The sequence below is a fragment of the Peromyscus leucopus genome, unplaced genomic scaffold (genome assembly GCF_004664715.2).
Source record: "Peromyscus leucopus breed LL Stock unplaced genomic scaffold, UCI_PerLeu_2.1 scaffold_1435, whole genome shotgun sequence".
Taxonomy (NCBI): Eukaryota; Metazoa; Chordata; class Mammalia; order Rodentia; family Cricetidae; genus Peromyscus; species Peromyscus leucopus.
In genome coordinates, this window is record NW_023504595.1 from 15856 (window position 1) to 36004 (window position 20149).

At 36.4% G+C, this 20149-nt stretch overlaps 1 protein-coding gene across 5 annotated transcripts in view; it reads left to right on the forward strand.

The window, feature by feature from the left end:
* The window catches only part of LOC114688807 (vomeronasal type-2 receptor 116-like), a 42776-nt gene that overhangs the window by 11644 nt on the left and 10983 nt on the right, over nt 1-20149 (forward strand). For 2 of the 5 annotated variants that reach the window (XM_037201786.1, XM_028863319.1), the window contains exons 1-5: nt 9291-9473; nt 10691-10704; nt 13658-13949; nt 14223-15020; nt 16400-16627. In XM_037201786.1, coding sequence (XP_037057681.1) covers nt 9291-9473; nt 10691-10704; nt 13658-13949; nt 14223-15020; nt 16400-16627 — 1515 coding nt within the window. Of the gene's footprint in view, nt 1-9290; nt 9474-10690; nt 10705-13657; nt 13950-14222; nt 15021-16399; nt 16628-20149 lie in introns of those variants that run through there. The other 3 variants (XM_028863321.1, XM_028863318.1, XM_028863320.1) reach the window with 2 other exon arrangements.

Here is a 20149-nt window from a genome sequence, read left to right on the forward strand (position 1 = left end):
GGGTGCAGCATGTAATGGCAAAGAGGTAAAGCCATGGAAAATGTAGAGACATATAGATAAACAGAAATGGTCTGAGTTCAAGTGTAAAAGTAGTCAGTAGTAAGCCTGTTTTAGTTAATGTAAGTTTCTGAGTAATTATTTAATCAGTGGGCCACAGTACCACAGAAAGCCTGGCAGGACTGGAGAAATCTTCCATCTACATTTAGCATACCAACATGGAGCCTTCAAACATCTATAAGCCCTAAAACAGTTTAAAAAGGTCTTCTAAACACACAATAATGGAATCAAAAATATCTCTCTACTTCATGTGTCATGTGTGCTGAGATATAGAGACACCGAAGAACAGAGACTTCTTTGTGTATAGACTTGAGCTATAGTATGGTGGGTTCACAGTGTGTGGGTTGAAACACAGTGTGGCAGAGTCCCATTTGGGGTACACAGAAGCATCTCCAATCCAAGCAGTATGCTGCATGGTGATTTAGCATTTGCTAGTAAAAAAAAAATAGAAGAGTTTTCTGGGTTACATGCTGCTGCATGGAGGCATGGATCCACTGCCTCCCAGAGTCAGCAGAGAACATGGTATCCAGGGCACATTTAAAAGCTGAGGTGGGTGGAGTCAGTAACCAAGGCTCATTCTGTTTGTACTAGCCATGCAGTACAAAATTTAAAATCTCTCCTGGTTAGAGAAAGATTATAGATTCACAATAAGACAGACTCAGATGAAATAGAACTCTTTTTACAATGTATGTAAAAATGTACATAGGCTTGGAAGATAAAAGAAAATGAATATAGACAGTTATACTAAGAAATAGTTTTAAAAAAATAAAGTTTTTAAAGAGACAGTAAAGGTAGTATAAAAATAAGCCATGTAAAGATGGATATTAATTACACAGAGAATGTGGACTGTATTGTCTTTGAGATTTTTAACTGCAGAAAGACATTTGATTATAAATGCCACTCAGTTAAATCAATATGTGTATTTCAAAGGTGTCTTTATTTCAAAATTTGTGTTTAAGGATATGTTGCTTTGGAAAAGAGGTTCTGCTTTAGTTTTCACAGAAGATGAGAACCTATGGATTGCTTCCAGCCTAATACAGTTTGATCAAGGAAGACTCCTGAGAGGTCTCCAGATGTTCCAACATCCAGATCAGCTTCAAGGCAACTGGCTCAGAGATTATAGTGTCACAGACTATTCTAGTCAGTACTTGACTGTAATTCTCAATTTTCTCAGGATCTCCATAAGAATACAGTGCCCTCAAACAGCAGAAAGTCGCCTTGATAACTATGCCTACATTCCCCAAAAGTGGATTATGGATATTTGTCTTTTCTAGAGATTGGTTACATATTGTTATTGGTCATAGTCAGTATCTTTCTAAAAGTAAAACGGGGGAATATGACATAGATTTGATAAGATGAAATGATAGATTATATAATCTACTTTTTGAGAGCAACTTGCTATAATTTGCTATAGATTTTAATGTATTGATACAAATTTAAAGTTAATTTTGTTATACTCTATGTATATTTATACTATTGTTTAAGGATAATTAAGCAATACAGATTAATAATTAGTCTTCTATGATAGTCAAATTTATAGTCATGTCAAGTTTTATAGGTACACATGGATATAATTCAATTAGGTGGGTAACCTTCAGACACTTCAAAGGCCTACAGAATATCACATTTAAAAGTCTTAAAAACTTAGACTTTCTGGAGAATGAGACAACTCTGCCCCTGGTAACACCCATTTATTTCATGGAGGAAGATGGGCATTGAATACACTCCATATGGAGTTTATCTTCTTCTTGGGAAAAATAGCCACTTTGGCAAGAAACAGCTCTTGCCTGGACTGCTTGAGTAAATGTTGTTTAAACTGGACATACAGGATCCTTGGAAAGGTGACCACTAAACTTTTCAAGGCAAGATGCTCATTCAAGTTCCTGTTTCACAGAAGAAACTGCCAGAAATTCTACAGGGCACAGAGTGAAGTGACTGAGAGACTCTAGAACTATAGGCTAAAGAAGGATGCCCCCATATTGCACAGAAGTTGCAGTGACTGTCCAGGGAGACAGCTGTCTGTCATTCTAGATTTTTGAAGTTACTTACAACGCTCTTCCTGTTTACTTAGGTAATATTATATCCTGCTGAGTTCTTTGATGTAGTTGAAAACTAGATAGTTATAATTACAATTTTACTTGTTTATGCTAAAAGTTAAGCTAGATATGAAACCTTAGACTCACAAATGTAGGATAAACAGTATATTTTCTTTAATTATGCCAAATACAAATAAACTAGATATTATAACTGTAATTCATTTTTGGTAATTGTTTTGTTATATGTAATTTTACTATATTAAAGCTAAAACCTTCCTTTTTGTGTAGACAGAGAAGGGGAAGTGCTGTGGAATGTCATTCTCTGTGCTGTGAATGTGTGTTGCTCTAATTGGTTGATAAATAAAATACTGACTGGCCAGTAGCCAGGCAGGAATTATAGGTGGGATAAGGAAAAGAGGAAAATTCTGGGAAGAGAAAGACAGGAGATGTCAGCCTGCCATCCAGGGAGCAGCATGTAATGGCACAGAAGTAAAGCCACAGAAAAGGTGGTGACATATAGATAAACAGAAATGGACTGAGTTTAAGTATAAAAGCTAGTAAGTAGTTAGCCTGAACTAATAGCCGAGGAGTTTTAATTAATATAAGCCACTGTGTGTTTTCATTGGTCTGAGCAGCTGCGGACAATGCGGGACACAGGAAAACTTCAGCTACAAGTCAGAAATGTAAACAGGAATAAATGCAGCATCTTCAACAAATAGTGCTGATCAAGCTGAATGCCTGTATGTAGAAGAATGCAGATAGACCCATCTTCAATAATTTTCACAAAGTCTAGTACAAATGGATTAAAACCTCTAAATAAATACAGATACACTAAATCTTATAGAGGAAAATGTGGGGTATAGCCTTGAACTCACTGGCACAAGAGATGACATTTTGCACAGAATGGTGATATGACAGGCACTAAGATCAACAATTCATGAATTGGACCTTAGGAATCTTAAAAGCTTCTCTGAGGTAAAAGCACTGTTATTCTGACAAAAAAAGTAGATTACAAAAAAGAAAATGTTTTAGCAACTCCACAACTGACAGAAGCTAATATCCAAAGTATAGAAATAATGTTAGAAAAATTCCCCATTAACCAATAGGCCATGGCTGCCAGAAATCAAGATAGACTACCTGCAGACTTCTCTTCATTCTTTCAGTTCTAACTCCCCAATTCTGGTCATAAGTTTTACAACAGATCTCCTGTGGCAGCATTCACAACCCGACTCTTCCCATTTCCTTTGAATCCTACAAATCCCTTTCCAACATTCTTTTCACCACACACTGCTGTCTCACAGCATCCATATACAGCAGGGTCAGCAAGGCTTCTCATTAACCTTTTTTCTCTCACAGTTTCCTTATATCCAATTGCCCAGACTCAGCCCAAGCTCAGCAACAGAACACTTCTGAGAGCCTTCTCCCTGGCCTTCTGCCCTTATTAACTAGGGACCCCAAAGATCTTTCATTTATAAGCTCCAAACCCCAACTTGTTATATTTTATCAGCCCCCAACAGCATGTGGCATCCCCAGATAACCCAGGGGCTGCTTCTCAAAGGGCAACAAGTGGGGAGATAGCACACCCACAGCTCTCCTACTTCTCCTGACATCCAATCACCCAGGTCTGGTTCTTGGACCATTGTTGAAAAATTGTTTTTGTCTCTAGTTTCATCTTGGACACTCTACCCAAGAGATCATAGTCTTTTCTCCTCCAAATTTCTTTCCCCCAACTTATCCCAGTATTCTGGTCTCCAACACAAGCAGTCATTCCATGTGAACATAACAGAGCATGTCAGAAAAACAACTAGCACATTGCCATCTTTCTTCCAAAAAATCTAGTGTGGAAAGAGAAACCAAGGAACAAAACACTCACCTAAAAAGATAAAATCTAGAAATTGGCACCCATATCTATAAAGCTTCTAGACCAAGACACCCAGAAGCAAGCATATAAACAATCTATAAAGGCAAGCGAGATAAATCTCCACTAGAGCCCAGTTATCCTAATACAATGGGTCCTAAATATTTCAAGATAGATGAAGCCCGTGAAAAGTACCTTAAAATGAACTATATAAAGTTGGTACAGATCTATAAAGAGGAAATGAATAAACACCACAAAGAAACCCAGGAAAACACAAAGAGAAATTGGAGGAATTGAAGAAACCCCATAAACAAATCAAGAATATACAAATACAGAGGTGAAGGAAAATAATATAACTGCTAACAACATGAAAATGAAAAGAGAAATAATAAAGAAAACACACATTGAGACAATAGTGGAAATAAAAAACTTAGGAATTTGAATAGGAACTATAGATGCAAGATTTTACAAAATAAATGAAGAAATGGAAAATAGCATCTTAGGCATTTAAGATATGGTAGAAGAAATGAAAACACTGGTCAAAGAAAATATTATATCTGAAAAAATTACCAACTAAAACATTGAGTAAATTTGGGACACTATAGAAAAACCAATATAAATGTAAAAAAAATCAACACAGTAAAGGCCAAAAAAAATTTCCAACAAAATCAGAAGAAAATTTTAACCTACAATAGGAGATGCCTCTAAAGTACAAGAAGCATAGAGAAAACTAATATTAGATCCAGAAGAGAAACTTTCCTAATATTATCTTATTATTATAAGATAACAATCAAAAAGCCAAACATACAAAACAAAGAAAGCATATTAAAAGCAAAAAGGGAAAATACCAAATAACATATACAGACAATACTGACTTGCAAAGGGAGACTCTAAAAGTTAGTAAGGCCAACACCGATGTGCTATGGACTCTAAGAGACTAGAGAGAGTAGGTCAGGCTACTAAATCCAGCAAGGGATTCAATTGCTATAGATGGAGAACATAAGATATTCCACGATAATTCAAAATATAAATAATATGTATATACAAATAGAGGCAGAAAGAAGTTTCTAGGATAAAACCACCAACCAAAGGATTTAATTATTTCCATGAAAACACAAGGTATAAATAATCTCAGACCGGAAATAAAGTAAGAGAAACACACACACACACACACACACACACACACACACACACACACACATACACACACACATACAGCACCAACAAAAATATCAGGAATCAACAACCATTGGCCATTGATATCTCTCACTATCAATGGTCTCAATTCACTAATAAAAAGACACACTGACAGAATGGATGGAAAAACAGAATTCATTCTTTTACTGCATATAAGAAACACACCACAACATCAAGGGTAGTCATTACCTCTGGATAAATTGTTGGATTAATTTATTTCAAGTAAATGCACCTAAGAAGCAAGGTTGTGTAGACATTTTAATATTTGACAAAAAAGACTTCAAATGAAAACTAGTCAAAAGTGTTAGGAAGGCCACTGCATACTCATCAAAGGAAAAATCCACAGAAAGGATATCAATTTTTTACATCTATGCCCCCAAGACAAGGTCGCCAAAGTTCATCAGAGGAACACCAATACTGCTTAAATCATATATTGAACACACACATTGATAGTGAGAGGATTAATTACCCATTCTCACCAATAGATAGGTCATCCAGACAAAAACTTAATGTTGTAAATGAAATGGCCCTAACAGATATTTGTAGAACATTGCACCAAAACACAAAAGAATATACATTCTATGCAAATCATGGTACTTTCTCAAAAATTAACTGCAGTCTCAGAAACAAAGCAAGTCTCAACAGCTAGAGGAAAATTGAAATAACTTTCTGTGTCATATCAGACCATCATGAATTAAAGCAAGATATAAACAAAAGCAACAGAATTCTCACAAATTCATGGAAACTGAATAACTCTCTAGTGAATGAAAAGTACATTGGGACAAATAAAAAATATGACATCCTAGACTTCAGTCAAAATGAATATACTGATTACCCATAATTGTGGGACTCAAGAAAACAGTGGTACTAAGACGAAAGTTCATAGCACTAATTGCCTACATAAAAATACTGGAGAGATTTCAAACTAACAACTTTACAACACACCTAAAGTCTCTTGCAAATAGAAAGTAATGTTATCCCAGAGGTGAAGAGAAAAAAATATATAATCATATTTATCTTTAAAATCAATAAAATAGCATCAACATGAAAAAAGTAAAAACATTAGATGACAAAACCCAACACAATTTAATCATAAAAGTCCTGAACATGATATGGATGTAAGGGACCTGCCAAAACATGATGAATGCAGTTTACAAGTACATGGCCAACATAAAAATTAGTAATGCTGACTTATTTAAAACCCGCATATTTTACTTCCCTTTTTAAAATTATATATGACAACATTAGTGTGAAATTACATTTAAATATTTTAGCTATAATGATGGAAAACCACAGTTAAGATGTTCCACTTTACAGTGAGAATGAATAGTTGAAATAAGACCAAGCCAGGCAGTGGTGGTGTACACCTTTAATCCCAGCACTCGGGAGGCAGAGTCAGGTGAATCTCTGTGAGTTCGAGGCCAGCCTTGTTCACAGAGTGAGTTCCAGGAAAGGCACAAAGCTACGCAGAGAAACCCTGTCTCAGAAAACAAAACAAAAAAAAAATTAATGAGCATGTTTTTTGTTTTTAGAATGAGTAGAAACTAAGGTCCTCATTGTGGTAAGTACATACATCTAATTCAGTCAGTAAATGCAGCAATATCTTGAGGTCCATCTACACCCTCTATGGAACTTTCTGAAAGTAGATAAATCTGCATAGCATATAGACACTTGTCTGCCCATGTTTATTTCAGCATTATTCAGAATACAGAAGATATGGAATCAACCTTGATGCCCCTAAACATAAGATGAAATAAATAAAATACTTCCTATAAAATTTTGTTTTTATTTCATATAAACAAAGATTCATTATTGCTATTTCCAATTCATTTATAAAAATTTGAAAGTTTCATTTCATTAACTACCACAATTAAATATACACACAGTGATTTCTTTTTTACATTTTGAGAGAGTGTTTCATTGTGTAACAGTCCTGTCTGTCCTTAAACTCACTCTGTAGAACAGGCTGGCCTTGAACTCACAGACATAAACTTGTCTCTGCCTCCAGAGGGCTGGCTTTAAGGAGTGTGCCACTACCATTTGGCCAAGTGATTTTTTAACTATACCATATACATTGATTTTAGAGAACTTTAAATAAATAGCTTGTATGCAAGTCAAACGATTAAACCAGTGATGAAGATTAACAAATATGATTACTGGGTACAGAATGCACTTAGGCATGTGCAAATTCAGATGAAAGTCTCACAGGATTTATATACACATAGTGGAGTTTTCCTCCAATCTGAAATAAGTAGAAGATGTCATTAGCAGGTATTGGGGATGGAGTAGGATGTCATGTTAACTAAAAGGACAAAATCTGGAAATTAAGATTTTTCACAGATTCTAGATTTCACAGTATGCCTCTCTTTTTGGGTGTGCATAAATACACATATACACATTTTTTCATATGAAGAAAGTAGGAAAGGTATTATTTGAGAACAGAAGGCCTAAAAGAATTAGGACTTACTTCACATGTGAAGTAAGTATGACGAAAACATTACACGTCTCATAAATTAAACAAGAACAAATATCATGAAGTAAAAATAAAGGTGTTCTAACTAAGAAATGGAATCAGTATTTTCCTGAGCAATATATATGGGTGACAGAGGGGCAAATACCAACAAATGAAATGCTATACATGTGTTAATTACCATAATAAAAGCATTTATGATGTATGTTAATTAAAATCATTATTACACCCAAAACAAAATTAGAAACAATCCTGAATCTGGACCACTAGAATTGTGATTTGTACTCTCTAAGAAAGGTAAATTTGCTCTGGCTTCATAAGAAAGAATCTTCTTTTCCCATTCTATATCCACATATTAGGCCCCCAGTATAGATCATCACTGGACCAGAGGTCATGTACATTTTAAATATTTCTCTTTAAATGTACACTAAAATTTACAAGAGGCTAGTAGTCCCATTTGCCTAATCTCAAGTACTAAAGAAGACATATCACCACACACAGCAAAGACTTGGCCCATGTATTCCTAGTTTCTCTGCAGTCCATGTCCACTGAAAGAGGCTCATCATTCCATACTCATCAGAACACTCTCACACAGGCAGTACGTGTTCTAGAATACAAACTAAGTAGAAGACTAGAAAATGGTATAAGGAGGTCACATCCCAGTTTCTATTTGCTCATCAGATAGTAAAAATAATCTTTGCAGCCACAACTGGATTGTAAAGTAGGCAAAAACAATGTAGGAAATCAAAGATAAAGAAAAATAAATGGGTTATCGCAAAGTATTGATCTGTGAGACACAAGTCAGGAAGGAATATTGTGTTTTAGAAATCAAATATTCAGCTTGTCTTTTCATTAATAATGTTTGATGGGGAGTAGGAGAAGTGATATGTCTTATATAGTATATTAAATGTGGTTTGGTGTTCTCTCTGGGTCTTGTTGAATATTTAAAAATCACATTTAATGTAAAAATGAACTGTGATTCTTTGATGAGCTGGATAGTTTTGGAACAGCAGAATTCAGGAAATTTCTGAATGTGGCCTGATCACTGGTTATCAAGAGAGTAGAAACACGGGATTTGGTAAATATTCTGTACCTGTCATTTTTGTAGCATAGGCCCCATTGTACAAGTTGTGTGGAACTCAATTGCCCCAAATATGAAGCTGCTTTACCCTGACAATAACTTTGTGATACAATGCCCAGTGTGTAACTATGAATTCTGACTATTTAATCCTTCTGAACTAATAGTGCATGCCTCACTGTGGATCATCTATTAAATTCCCTGACAACCCATCTAAAGACATTAACATTAATGGGTTGATGAGGCAGTCATGGTCCCTAATTTTCTCAAGATTGCATCCTGCCAGGGGCATTAATTTCCACAAAGATGAGTGATGTCATGAAACTACCTGAACTCTCCTCATATATATTTATCAACCAAATTTAATCCCATGGACTGCAGACATCAGATGCAGAGCCACAGAGAAGAAAGAGTCAGAGATTGTTCAAGGAGTGAGGAAACAGCAGAAAAAAACAAAAAGCATCATAAATGCACAGGTGTCTCCTCTCCATCCACAGAAATGAAAGCAGATGGGGATACATGGCTGCCCATTTGATGTGCTTATCTGCATGGCTGGTCACAAGTGACAGTGCTCAGGCATACAACTGGACAAATATGTTCACTTTGACTTTCCTCTTCTTGCCTGTGAGCATTCCACTTCTTGTGTCCAGTTTCATTCATCCCAGATGCTCCTGGAGAAGAAATCAGAATGAAGACAAGGATGGAGACTTAGTGACAGGTTGTGTCTTCTCCCTTGCAGCAGTGCAGTGGCCAATGGAAAAAGGGAATTTCAACAATGTTTTATTTCATGAGGGATAGAAGATGAGAATCAGAGAAAAGCTTTGAATCTTTTGCCTCAATATCCTATCCTACACATCAACAAACACCCAAAATTATTTTAGAGACTCATTGCTATTTTTCTAATTTTATTTTGTCCAGAGTGTTCTCTGTTTTTCTCTCAGTTACAACTTGAACTTACAAGGCTGGAAGCTGAGTTAAGAAAGGACTCTACCTTGTTCTATCACATACATCCCTCCTCTTCAAAGTTTCTGTAACACAGTAGCAGGTGATGCCTAATCAAATGGACCACAATTCTGTTTCAATTAGTATCATTCTAGCAGGATACATGTAAACAGCCCTAGAGTAGATTCAGCTGATGGTCCCTCCATTACTGTGTAGGTCCTAATGCATGTGATAGGACAACTAATATTTGTGGCACACTTAGCTGCAGAGAATTTTCACATAGATGTACACTTACTATTTCAGACATTCTGAATGTGGTTCCATTATGTCTTCTGAAGCCTCATCGAGAATGGAAGTAGAAGACATGTTCATTGTGAACATCATGTTTTCCTATCCCTCTGTGCTTCACTTACATACATGTACAAAGCCTGGTCTTTAATTTCAAAGTCCAGTTCTTCACTCTTTATTTAGTAAATAAGGAAATTATAGAGTGTAAATGATTTATTTGCATTCTATGAAAAGTGAGGCTGTCTGTTTGCCAGTATTTTATTGACTAATTTTGCATCCATGTTCACGAGGGAACTCGGTCTGTAGTTCTCTTTCTTTGTTGTATCCTTGTTTGGTTTAGGAATCAGGGTAATTGTAGCCTCAGAGAAGGAGTTTGGTAATGTTTCTTCTGTTTCTATTATGTGAAACAATTTAGAGAGTATTGGTATTAATTCTTCTTTGAAGATCTGGTAGAATTCTGCACTGAAACTATCTGGTCCTGGGCTATTTTTGGTTGGGAGACTTTTAATGACTGTTTCTATTTCCTTAGGGATTATTGGACTATTTAAATAGTTTATCTGGTCTTGATTTAACTTAGGTATGTGGTGCCTATCCAGAAAAATGTCCATTTCTTTTAGGTTTTCCAGTTTTGTAGAGTAGAAGTTTTGAAATATGACCTGCTAATTCTCTGGATTTCCTCAATGTCTGTTGTTATTTCCCCCTTTTCACTTCTGATTTTGTTGATTTGGATTCTCTCTCTCTGTCTTTTGGTTAGTTTGGATAAGGGCTTGTCTATCTTGTTGATTTTCTCAAAGAACCAGCTCTTTCTTTCATTAATTTTTTTGTATTGTTCTCTTAGTTTCTATTTTATTAATTTCACTTCTCACTTTGATAATTTCCTGGCATCTACTCTTCCTGGGACAAAGAAGCTGAGAAGGAAATCAGAGATACATCACCCTTTACAATAGCAATAAATGACATAAAATACATTGGGGTAACACTAACCAAGCAAGTGAAGGACCTATATGACAAGAAATTTAAGTCTCTGAAAAAAGAAATTGAAGAAGATGTCAGAAAATGGAAAGATATCCCATGCTCATGGATAGGCAGAACTAACATAGTAAAAATGGCAATTGTACAAAAAGCAATCTACAGATTCCATGCAATCCCCATGAAAATACCAACACAATTCTTCACAGACCTGGAAAGAAAAACACTCAACTTCATATGGAAAAACAAAAAACCCAGGATAGCCAAAAGAATCCTGTACAATAAAACAACATCTGGAGGCATCACAACCCCTGACTTCAAGCTCTACTATAGTGCTACAGTAATAAAAACAGATTGGTTTTGGCATAAGAACCGACATGTGGACCATTGGAATCGAATTGGAGACCCTGACATTAACCCACACACCTATGAACATATAAGCCAAACATGTACAATGGAAAAAAAAAAGCATCTTCAACAAATGGTGCTGGCATCACTGGATATCAACTTATAGAAGGCTGCAAATAGATCCATATCTGTCACCATGCACAAAACTTAAGTCCAAGTGGATTAAGGACCTCAACATAAATCCAACTACTCTGAACCTACTAGAAGCGAAAGTAGGAAGTAGTCTTGATTGCATTGGCATAGGAGATCACTTCCTAAATATAACACCAGTAGCACAGACACTGAGAGAAACAATCAATCAATGGGACCACTTGAAACTGAGAAGCTTTTGTAGAGCAAAGGATACGGTCAACAAGGCAAAGGACAGCCTACAGAATGGGAAAAGATCTTCATCAACCCCACATCTGACAGAGGACTGATATCCAGAATATATAAGGAACTCAAGAAATTAGACATCAAAACAACCAACAGTCCAGTTGAGAAATGGGCTTTAGAACTAAACAGAGAATTCTCAACAGAGGAAACTCAAATGTCTGAAAAACATTTAAGGAATTGCTCAACATCCCTAATCATCAGGTAAATGCAAATCAAAACAACTCTGAAATACCACCTTATACCTGTCAGAATGGCTAAGATCAAAAACACTGAAGACACTTTATGCTGGAGAGGATATGGAACTAGGGGAACTCTCCTCCACTGCTGGTGGTACTGCAAGCTTGTACAACCACTTTGGAAATCAATATGGCACTTTCTTAGAAAATTGGGAATCAATCTCCCTCAAGATCCAGCTATACCACTCTTGGGCATATAACCAAGTAATGCTCAATCATACCACAAGAGCACTTGCTCAGTTATGTTTGTAATAGCCAGAACCTGAAAACAACCTAGATGCCCTTCAACTGAAGAATGGGCCACTCTAATGGCTGAGGTCTTGAGTTTCTGAATGTTTCGTGTGCAGGAATTAGTGTTTGACCTTCACTAGTTTTGGTCACAAATTCCTATTGTGTGATACCAAAATTTTTAATGATATTTTTCTGGATTGTAATAAAGAAACATTAAAATAATTTTTATTTTAAAAATGTACAGGTAAATCTCATTTATATACATAACGAAAACACAGTGGGACAATTGCTAAGTGGAAATGAGACTACTTTTAACTCTGATTGAATCATTCAGAATGAAAGAATATGTTTGATATGTGATGGTCAGATGATAGGAAATGACTATAAAGAAACATAAGTTATTATTCCAATAAACATAAACACAAGTTGATATTGTTCACTCCCAACTGTATATTACTCATTTTTATTACAAAACATACCCTCATAAACAATCTTTCATACATTTTACACTTTATAGTCTTCCATTTTATAAAGATTTAATACTGGCATATCCAAATTTCAGTAGGATGTGAATTTTGTTTTAGTGTAAGTGGAAAGATAGTCATGAGATGTTTTCTAGAAAAAAATATGTTGATCAGATATAATAAGGGTGAATATTGACTTGCCTGTGAAAACATAAAATAGATGAACAATACTGGGGAGGTACTAAATGCCCTTAATCTCTGCACTCGGGATCTGGAGCAGGTATATCCTTGTACATTTCAGGTCAGTGTGCTATAGAGTAAGGTATCGTTCAAAAGCATATAATTCATTCCCCACTATGGCCTATGTAAGCATTAGTCCTGTCCATACATACAGTTGAATGCTGACACATAACTTTACCAAACACATCTCTGGTAGTTAAATTTATTTAAAAAATTCTCTAAATAAAGATTTTACACCTGCATTAGATAAACCATAAAAACAAAAGAACAAGACAAAATGGATATGAGGGTATATGTTAACTAGATTGCCCACTGATTATAAAAAATTATAAGCAAAAGACCCAAGTGTACAAACTATTGTGTGCTCATAAAACATTATTTGACTGCATTGGCCAAGTCAGTTAAAATCATAAGAATATGCCATAGTCTCATTGGTTCACATGTCACATGTATTTTTCGTTATTGCTTGATAATTCCAAAATGAAAACATGATCAGGATTGCTGCTTGGGTAAAGCCTGTGTCTTTGTCTTTATCTGCTAAGTAAGCACTCCCAAAGCAGAAATGGACACTACTGTCTGTGGAAGATGCCAATGGCTCATGTCATTTATGGGAGATGCACTCTCATGACATCTAAAAGCTATTTTAAGCTTCCAGGTTCTTATGTCATTCCAACGTCACAGCACAGGACATTTGTTTCAGTATTTGCGGGTGGTTGTGAATACCATCCAGTTCATTATACTCCTTCTATTGACTACAAAGGATTATCTGTATATCTCTGTCCATAATAAATACCATACCCTTTTCCAGAACACGAACTGAAAACAAACACTTTCCATTGGCCTTGGCTTTTTCCCTGGATGAAGTCAATAGGAACCCTGATCTTTTGCCAAATATGTCATTAGTATTTGAATTCTCTGAAGGTGCTTGTAAGACTGTGTCAGAATTATACAGTCTCATGCCTTTATTTGGAAAAAATCAAAATTATTACCTTAATTATAATTGTAATGAAGGCACTACGTGTATAGTGATGCTGACAGGACCAATCTGGGAAACATCTGCAATCCTTGGGACAAGCCTGGACCCCTACAGATCTCAACAGGTAAGACTTTTGTGGTGTGGGTTTGCAAGAAATCCTGACTCTGTTGTTACCACTCTCAGATGCTAAGAAGAGTGTGAGGAGGATACTCACACTTATGTCAAACAATGTGGTCAAGGATACTTTTCAGAGAATTGATGGGGCTTCATTTCCTTTTCTGAAACTGAGATGAGGAAAGAAGTATCAGGTAAGAGTATTTAATGGAACTCTTTGTTGAAAGTTTGTTTACAAGTTCTTAGGAGTGCATGCTACCTCATGCTGCCCACTGTGTTCCAGGTCCTCCAGCTTACCTATGGACCTTTCCATACCATCCTGAGTGATGATGAAAAATTTCCCTATCTGTATCAGATGGCCCCCAAGGACACAGCTCTACCCCTGGCCATGGTTTCTTTGATGCTTCACTTCAATTGGAACTGGATAGGACTGGCCATCTCAGACAATGATCAGGGTTCCCAATTTCTATCACATTTGAGAAGAGAGATGCAAAAAAATACAGTCTGTTTTGCCTTTGTGAGCTTGATCCCAGTCAAGATGGATTTATACATGTCAAGAGCTGAAGTGTATTATAACCAAATCATAACATCATCTACTAATGTAGTTATCATTTATGGTGACACAGACAGCACTCTAGCTGTGAGCTTTAGAATGTGGGAATCTCTAGGTATACAGAGAATATGGGTGACCACCTCACAGTGGGATGTCACTACAAGTAAGAGAGACTTAACACTTGACACATCCCATGGGACACTAGTTTTTGCACAACACCATTCTGAGATTTCTGGTTTTAAAACTTTTGTCCAGACACTGAACCCTCTCAAATGCTCAGATGAATACCTTGCAAGACTAGGATGGATGAGATTTAACTGTGAAGTCTCAGCTTCTAAGTGTGAGACACTGAGGAATTGTTCATTCAATGCTTCATTGGAATGGCTAATGAGACAGACTTTCGACATGGCTTTTAGTGATGCCAGTTATGACATATACAATGCTGTGTACACTGTGGCCCATGCTCTCCATGAGATGCTTCTTCAACAAGTGGATGATGGGAAAGGACACTATGGTAACTGCTTGAAGGTAGTGTTTCTTCTATTGGATGAAATGTTGTGTCATCAGTATCATCACCTTAGTGTCTGTCAGATGCCCTGATTTACTTTATACATATTATAAATATTTACTAAAATAGAAATACTTCTGAAATGTTTTCCTGGTAAGGATGTAATATATAAGTTGGTATAAATCTTAATGCAAAACAATGGAATGTAAAACACAATTTATCAAGGAGTATCAGTGATTATCTTACAGAGCATGTGAATATCATCACCCCTGCTCTATCATTGGAAATATAACAGTCCTTCCTTATCAATTCTCTCCATGAGAAGAAGAGATCTACTTCATTAATTGTAAAATATATGGTAATCAGTGTATCAAATGAATTTTACAAGTGTTCTCAACAGATTCCGCCCCACTGTAGGCTCTGGAGAACTTCTTTGGCACTCTGAGAGTAATTTCACATGAAACAGTGCTACGATTCATTTCATAAATTACATTTGTATACGTGTGTGAATGGATTGTTCTCATTGTGGATGGGGGTATGTTTTTGTGTATCTGTGTATATATCTGTGTTGAGATATATATATATTTATATATATATATATATATATGTGTGTGTGTGTGTGTGTGTGTGTGTGTTTCTTGCACATATATCTGCATATCTATCTGTCTGTGAAACTGTGTAATTTTGTCTCATGTCAGTGTCTTTCTGTATGGGAGTCTGTTTCTGTGTATAACTTCCTGTGTGTGTTTCACATTATATGTGTCTGCATGTGACTATTTGTCTGTTTTGCATATTGCTTGTATATATTTGTATCTGTATTTCTGTGTGTCTGTCTGTCTCTTTGTCTGTCAATTTGTCTTTGGATGTGAGGATAAATTTGTCTATGAGAATGTCTCACTCTGTGGGTGTTTCAATATGTGTATGTCTCCTTGTGTGTATTTGTCTATAAAAGTGTGCATTTGTGTGTGATACTGTGTGCTTGGCAGGTTTCTGTTTCTGTGTGTCTATTTGGGTTCATGTGCCTGTCTATGACTGTATTTTCATGTGTGTGTCTGGCATGCATATTTAAGTATGTGTATATTGTATGTAGCTGTGTGATGTACGCATGTCTCTATGGATGTGAGTCTCTCTCTGTGTCCGTGTGCCTCTCTCTCACTCTGTGTGTGTGCATTTTTCATATCAGTGTTTGGTATCTGTATGTATGTGTGTTTCTTTTTGGTAGTTTCCTCTGAAAGAATTTAAATTCTAGGAAGGTTATGATACTTTTATTTGTCCACTTACTTTTATTATATTTCTCCTCTGGACACCTTCAAAAACATTGCTTTTAAAATGAAATCAGTATATTTTCTGACTTCAGGAAAGGTCACACATACAGTATAGAATGCTTCCTCTCTTTCAGCTGCACTCCTTTCTGAGGAAGACTCACTTCACTAATCCTGTTGGAGAAAAAGTGAATATGAACCAGAGAGTAAACCAGCAGGCAGAATATGACATTTTCCAGGTTTGGAATTTCCCAAACGGATTTGGACTTAAAGTGAAGATAGGAGAATTTAGTCCATATTTTCCACATTTTCAACAGCTCCATTTATATGAAGATGTGATAGAGTGGTCCACAGGAAATAGACAGGTGGGTCTGACCTAACTGCAATCATTTCTGATACACAGTGGTAACACAGTCAAGTGGGCCCATATCTCCCGCCTTGTAAGTAGTTAAATGAAACATACGATCACAATAGGAAGCTATTCCTAGCCTCCCTCTATTGGTGAAATTATTAAGGCCACTCCACATAGTTAAAAGGAAGATTTATTTAGTGGGTAACTTACAAATGAAGGGATAGGTAGGTTGTGGCATCTGGGGAAGGTGTATCACAGTCTAGCGGTGTTCTCTGGAGCTCTGCTTGGTCAACCTCCACCGCCAAGATTCCAGGAACAGAGTGAGTGCTGGCCCATCCAGATCTCAGGTCTCCAGGTGCCTCCCTTGGCATTGCCTTGTAGGCATGACAGTTGCTGAAGTCTCAATGGGGGTCGGAACTTCCAGATCAAAGCTGGAGTGGCTACCGACTACATCCGTCCTTATGTTTTTTCTTTTCAGTTTTTGATGTGACATTTTATTAATCCTTTGAAGGTCTCAGACATGCATGCTACCCATACAGTGAATTTTTCTCCCTGCAGAAAATGTTTCTGGTTTTTAATATAAAAAGAAAATTGATTGTTACCACCGTACTATATCATTTCCAGTAAAGTGAGCAATATCTCTTGATGCCATTCTGATTACTACACAGTGCTTGTCCTTTATTCTGATGAAAATTTGACATAGATGCTGAAAGACTGAGGCTAAATGAAAGGAGGATTAAAGTAAACATTTGCAAACCATTATTATTATATAATTCACCTTGAGAAATTTACCAACAGGTTCCTAAATGATCAACATCTCTAACCACACATGAAGATAATATTTTCATAACCCATTTAAATACCCTATGAATGATAACTTTGTTCTTTTTTCCCTTCTTTTTCCTTTTAAATAAGTATGGATGTCTTGTCTGCTTGTATGCCTCTGCAACACTGGTACTCCTTGTGCATATAAATGTCAAAACAATGATTTGGATCCATGGGAATTGGAAAGAGTTCAGGGCCACACAGTGGGTGCTAAAAGTCAAACTTGGGCCTTTTATCTGGTCAGGAATTGTTATAGACAACTGAGCCAATTCTCCAGCCATGAAGCACGTCCTGTGTAAAAGAAATTACTCATTAGAGGAATGTTTCTTGATCCCACTAATTCTTTCACAGTTCATCCATACAAGAGTATATCTAATTTCCTTATGTGTGTGGGGAGGAGGTAGTAGAAGAAAAATAAATGGCTTCTTAAAATTTATAAATGATTTATTCTCCTATAAGTCTAAGGTATATTATAGGTATGAATTCTGATGTAGGTAGTTTCATGGTATCCAATTCCAAATTCCTGACAATAAATAAAGTAGCATGAAATTTAAAGGTGCAAACTTCAGAAAAGTCCTCAAGTTTGAAACAAAGTTGTATTTCATGAATACCAGATAATATAAAATCTACAATATTCTTTTTCAGAATGACAAGGAAAGTTATTATCAGGGAAGAGGACATATGTGCTGAAGGTTCAGAAAAACTGAACTTTCTATCTATTCAGAGAGCAGCAATGAAATTTCAAGTGTGCTCTAACCAAGCTCACTTGAGTAGTACAAAAGACATCCGCTGGAGGCATATAGAAGATTAGGAACAATGCAAGCAGTGCTCTACTCCCAGATATAAAATTTTCAATGCAGAAAAAAAACAAAAGTATAAAGAAATCAAATCAATACAAATCCAAATGTCAGAGTCATAGGCTTAATTGTGAGTATGTTCAAAGACATACTAAAAAAAGAATCCAAAGAATGATTATAACAATATTCCAGAATATCAAACAGGACAAAAATCACCTCCAGGAGAATGCAATGAGATCACAAAAACCAGCATACAATAAGGAACTGAGTGAGCATGTGACTAACATGTTTGAAAAGGTATAAAATGATGAAAAAATTCAAACTAAAATATGTAAAGGAAAGAAAATAAATAAAAAAATTCTAGTAAAAATTCTCACTAACAAAATATCTCAAGTTGAAGATAATATAGCATACTTGAAGACAAGGTAAAAGAATTAGAAAACTGAAACTGTGACAAAGGTAAAAATAAGGACAAGTTAAAGATATATGGGACCAGGGGGATAGGATTAAAGGATCAAATTTACAATGAGCAGACAAGAAGAAGGACTTACCAAGACATCAACAGTATATCCAGTAAAATACAACGGGAATTTTCCAAAATATAGGGAGACATGTGGACATCTAGAGACAGGAGGCATTTAAATTCTAAACATGTATCAGATACCTCCCCATGACATATTTTACTTAAAATTTGAATTATAAAAGTAAAGAAAGGAAACTGAAGGCTGCAGACAGAGAAACCCATTTCTTAGAAAGGTCCCTTCTAGATAACAGCAGATTCCTTCATGAACTCTTTTAAAAGGGGAGAGTATCAGTGATGCAATTCAAGTAGGTAGAGATATAACTGCCAAACTCTCTTACTAGACTCAAGAAAGTTATCCTTTATAATCAAAGGAGGCTCTTCACAGGTATAAAGTTGAATACATCTGTAATTTATTATTATTATTTTTTTGAGACAGGGTTTCTCTGTGTAGCTTTGGTGCCTGTCATGGATCTTGCTCTGTAGTCCAAGCTAGCCTCAAACCAACAGATTTCTGCTGGCTCTGCCTCCTTAGTGCTGGAATTAAAGGCGTGAGCCACTGCCAACCAGCTCATCTGGAATTTATTAAACCTCAAAAATAGAAGGCATACTTGAGAGGCTTTTTTTCTTAACTTAATTTCAAGTAGGAAAATACACTTGTTATCCAGATTTTTTTTTTTTTTTTTCGAGACAGGGTTTCTCTGTGTAGCTTTGTGCCTTTCCTGGGACTCACTTGGTAGCCCAAGCTGGCCTCGAACTCACAGAGATATGCCTGGCTCTGCCTCCCGAGTGCTCGGATTAAAGGCGTGCACCACCACCACCTGGCTGTTATCCAGATCTTTAAGATAGGAAGACGTGCCTTATATTGAGTAATGGTGGTACATGCCTTTAATCCCAGCACTCAGAAGGCAGAGGAAGGTGGATCTTTGAGTTCCAGGCCAGCCTCATCTACAAATTGAGTTCCAGGACAGCCAGGGATACAAAGAGTAATCATGTCTGTGAAACAAAACCAAAAAAAAGAAAGAAGGAAGGAAAAGGGATCATGACTATAATTGATATTTTTTTTATTGTTTAAATTTAAATTTTTATATTTTTTTTATTTTTCAATTTAATTTAATTTTACATATCAGCCACGGATTCCTCTCTCCACCACCCCTTCCTCCCAGCCCACTGCCATTCCCATCTCCTCCAGGGCAAAGACTCCCCCAAGGATTGAGTTTAACCTGGTAGATTCAGTCCAGGCAGGTCCAGTCCCCTCCTCCCAGGCTGAGCAAAGAGTCCCTGCATAAGCCCCAGGTTCCGAACAGCCAGCACATGCACTGAGGACAGGTCCTGGTCCCACTGCCTTGATGCCTCCCAAACAGATCAAGCTAATCAACTGTCTCGCTTATCC